General features: G+C 66.2%; 1 protein-coding gene across 1 annotated transcript in view; it reads left to right on the forward strand.

The window, feature by feature from the left end:
- H696_00097 (hypothetical protein) overlaps positions 1 to 2,146 on the forward strand; it is a gene marked incomplete at its 5' end in the record, with an annotated part of 2,510 nt that extends 364 nt beyond the window's left edge. The window contains 2 exons of the mRNA XM_009493928.1: positions 169 to 1,350; positions 1,476 to 2,146. Coding sequence (XP_009492203.1) covers positions 169 to 1,350; positions 1,476 to 2,126 — 1,833 coding nt within the window. The 3' untranslated portion in view covers positions 2,127 to 2,146. The remainder of the gene's footprint in view (positions 1 to 168; positions 1,351 to 1,475) is intronic.
- Between the last annotated feature and the right edge of the window lie 7 nt (positions 2,147 to 2,153).

Raw genomic sequence — 2,153 nt, forward strand, 5'->3', positions numbered from 1 at the left:
CCGTCGATGCCGCCGTCGATGCCGCCGTCGATGCCGCCGTCGATGCCGCCGTCGATGCCGCCGTCGATGCCGCCGTCGATGCCGCCGTCGATGCCACCGTCGATACCACCATCAATGCGAGGCTACCAGCCGCCGGTGGCAACAGCTCCCACTCCTCCTCCCATGCAGCCCTCGCCCTCTTCTTCGGAGTACTACCTTTCCGGAGCTTTCGCCCCTTCCTATGCTCCGGCCGCTTCCACAGCTCACTATGCCGGGCCAACTGGCGTCCCCCCAGTTAGCGCTCCGCATAATCCTCGAATGCCGGTTTTCCATCTGGTTCCTGGGCCGCCTCCTGTGGCGATGATGGGCGTCCCGGGAAGGCTGCCCGAGGGACATTTCGGCGCCCCCTCATCATTGACCGGGCTACCAATCTTCGCGCCTGGCGCGCCGGCAGGACCGCCCACGTCTGCCCCTCCGTCCGATCGGATTGACTTCACTCGACTGGATCGATTGGTTAATCAGCTGGATGCCAGGCTGTCTCCAGGTTCGATTCGGCCCAGCTGGCCTCGACGCTCGGAAGCTGGGCACTTCCGTTCGCCCATGGCACTTGAGGGCGACAGCCGGGTCCCCAAGCGCCCTCGTTCAGGCGAATACCCAAGCCGAGCTACTTCCGGTGCTTGGCCCGAGCGAGGGCCATACGCCACAACTGGCGAAGCAGCCGCTGCCTCCGAGCATTCGGCTGGTCACCCGAGGCCGGTCTTCATCGGCGGCCTTCCTGCGGCCAGTCAGCCAGGTCCAACTGGTTTGGACTCCGACTCGGACTCGGACTCGGACCTGGAAATTGAACGCTTGCTGCATGATGCATATCGCACCTTTGGTGGGGGTGGCCAGGCGCCTGCCCACAGACACCCCTCGGCCGCGCGGCCAACTCCGCAGTCGTGGTCGGCGTCGGCACCGGAGCAGGCCATGCATCCTTACTCGTCTTACTCCTCGACTTCAGGGGGTTCTTTTTCCTCCGGCTCCTCGGCTCCCGGATATGGTCAGCATATGCAGGCACACCCGCCGTCACGACAGCCACCGCAGCCGCAGGCGCAGCCACCGCAACCGCAGCCACAGCCACAGTCGCAATCACAGCCCCGGTCAAGGGGCCCGCCACACTCCCAGCACCGCATTGAGCAGCCGGCAGTCACGCTGGCCCCCGCCTCGAGATCTGGCCATGCACTGAGCCAGCAGCAGCTGGCTGCCACTGTCGGGCAACTGCACGGGGAAATCCAGAAGCTTGCAGCGGAAAAGTCCTACTGGCGTCAGGTGGCCCGGGAGAATGCTCGTAACCCCACACATGCCGAGGGTCGCCGGATTGCCGCCGAGCAGGTGCGTTGGCGCTCCTGCCCTTCCTATGTCCGCCTTTGTCTCGCACACCTCTGCGTCGGCCATCTGACGCTCTGGTCACACCCCCCCTGGCTTTGTCCCCTCCGGTCCTGCCCCGGGCTGTGCAGGCTCTCACCTCGGCGCAGGACGAGATTGCGGAGCTCCGGCGCAAGTACCGCGACCTCAAGCGCAAGGTGTTCGATTTGCACAAGCGAGCCATCCAACAAGCGGGGGCCCGGTTGGCGGCGTCTGCGCCGCATTACCCGGATTCCGGCCCTCGGCCTTCGGATCTCGACCGGCTGGCCATCGAAACGCCAGCTCGGCGGTCAACCAGCCGGCGGCCCCTTCTACCCTATCATAACATGGCGAATGGCTCCTCGCGTGCCCATGCGCCAGTCAACGAGGCGGACTTCCTTCGGTCGCGTGCTGGAAGCCAGGCCTCCCATGGCGCCACGCACCCGGCCGACTGGCAGGAGCCAGAGCGTGGTAGCCGTTCCCGCCAGGCGCCAGCCAACTATGCAGATGTCACACCTCAGCGCGCGGGTGGCACCAGGGCACATGTGGCTGCGAACTCGCGATCCACGGCCGCCGTGCATGGTCCATCGGCGCATCCGCCGCAGCCAGCTGCCAGCCGGGGCCGATCACGCACGCGGCCCAGTGGGACCACCACCAGTCACCGGGACTTGGTGGACTGGCTATCGGAGATTGGCCAAACCACCCCAACACCCCTGCCACAGGTGCCCCCGCGTGTGGACCGCTCCCATGGCCGGCCTTTCTGAAGCAAGAAGTTGCTTCATGCCCCCCCC

The sequence above is a fragment of the Fonticula alba genome (genome assembly GCF_000388065.1).
Source record: "Fonticula alba strain ATCC 38817 unplaced genomic scaffold supercont2.1, whole genome shotgun sequence".
Taxonomy (NCBI): domain Eukaryota; order Rotosphaerida; family Fonticulaceae; genus Fonticula; species Fonticula alba.